Source organism: Chinchilla lanigera, unplaced genomic scaffold (genome assembly GCF_000276665.1).
Source record: "Chinchilla lanigera isolate Chin_1 unplaced genomic scaffold, ChiLan1.0 scaffold00100, whole genome shotgun sequence".
Lineage (NCBI taxonomy): Eukaryota > Metazoa > Chordata > Mammalia > Rodentia > Chinchillidae > Chinchilla > Chinchilla lanigera.
In genome coordinates this window covers 585,501-586,112 of record NW_004955501.1, presented here as the reverse complement: position 1 = coordinate 586,112, position 612 = coordinate 585,501, and the positions used below count along the sequence as shown (strand labels likewise).

The window sequence follows — 612 nt, the reverse complement described above, 5'->3', positions numbered from 1 at the left end:
TCAGCGGGCCTGTTAGGGGCTGGGTTCACGCTTTACAGATGCCAGAAGGGGTAGTGCTGGGGGCTCTGCGGGCCACCTGGTGCGCCGAGATTCAGGGACAGGCCCACACTGGAGCTGGGGAGGCCCGGGTAGGGAGGCGGGTGGAGGGCCTCAGATGCCCGGCTAAAAGTCCAGACTCACTGGGTGTAGGAAACAGGATTTCGGTGATTTTTTCCATCACACACAGGCCTCGGTGAGTCATAAACTGCCTAGGGCAGCACTTGGTTCACTCGGATTGGAGACTGCGCCCCTGCTGCTGATAGGCGGGGCCCTGAGTCCTGGGACTCTGTTGCCAGCCAGTCCTCGGCTGCTGGCCCGCCCGCCTGTCTCACCTGGTGCGGCCCCGCGGGGCGGAGACTTCTGGATCGCCCCGCCCCCGGCGCGGCCCCGCCCCACTGCCGGTCTAGAGGCAGAGCCCGGCGCGCAGAGGGGCTGGGAGCACTGGCGGGCAGGAGAGGCCCGGCGGTCGGTCCTCGCGCTCGGAGGACAGATGTGCCCAGGCGTGGTCGGGGCGTGCAGGCCTGAGTTCGGGTGAAGTTCTCGAAGAGGGCAGGACGGCGGCGAGGAGATGCA

The 612-nt window shown here is 67.5% G+C and overlaps 1 protein-coding gene across 1 annotated transcript in view; it reads left to right on the top strand.

The window, feature by feature from the left end:
• Positions 1-472: 472 nt before the first annotated feature.
• Esyt3 (extended synaptotagmin-like protein 3) overlaps positions 473-612 on the top strand; it is a gene marked incomplete in the record, with an annotated part of 48,446 nt that continues 48,306 nt past the window's right edge. Inside the window, 1 exon segment of the mRNA XM_005406863.2 lies at positions 473-612. Coding sequence (XP_005406920.2) covers positions 608-612 — 5 coding nt within the window.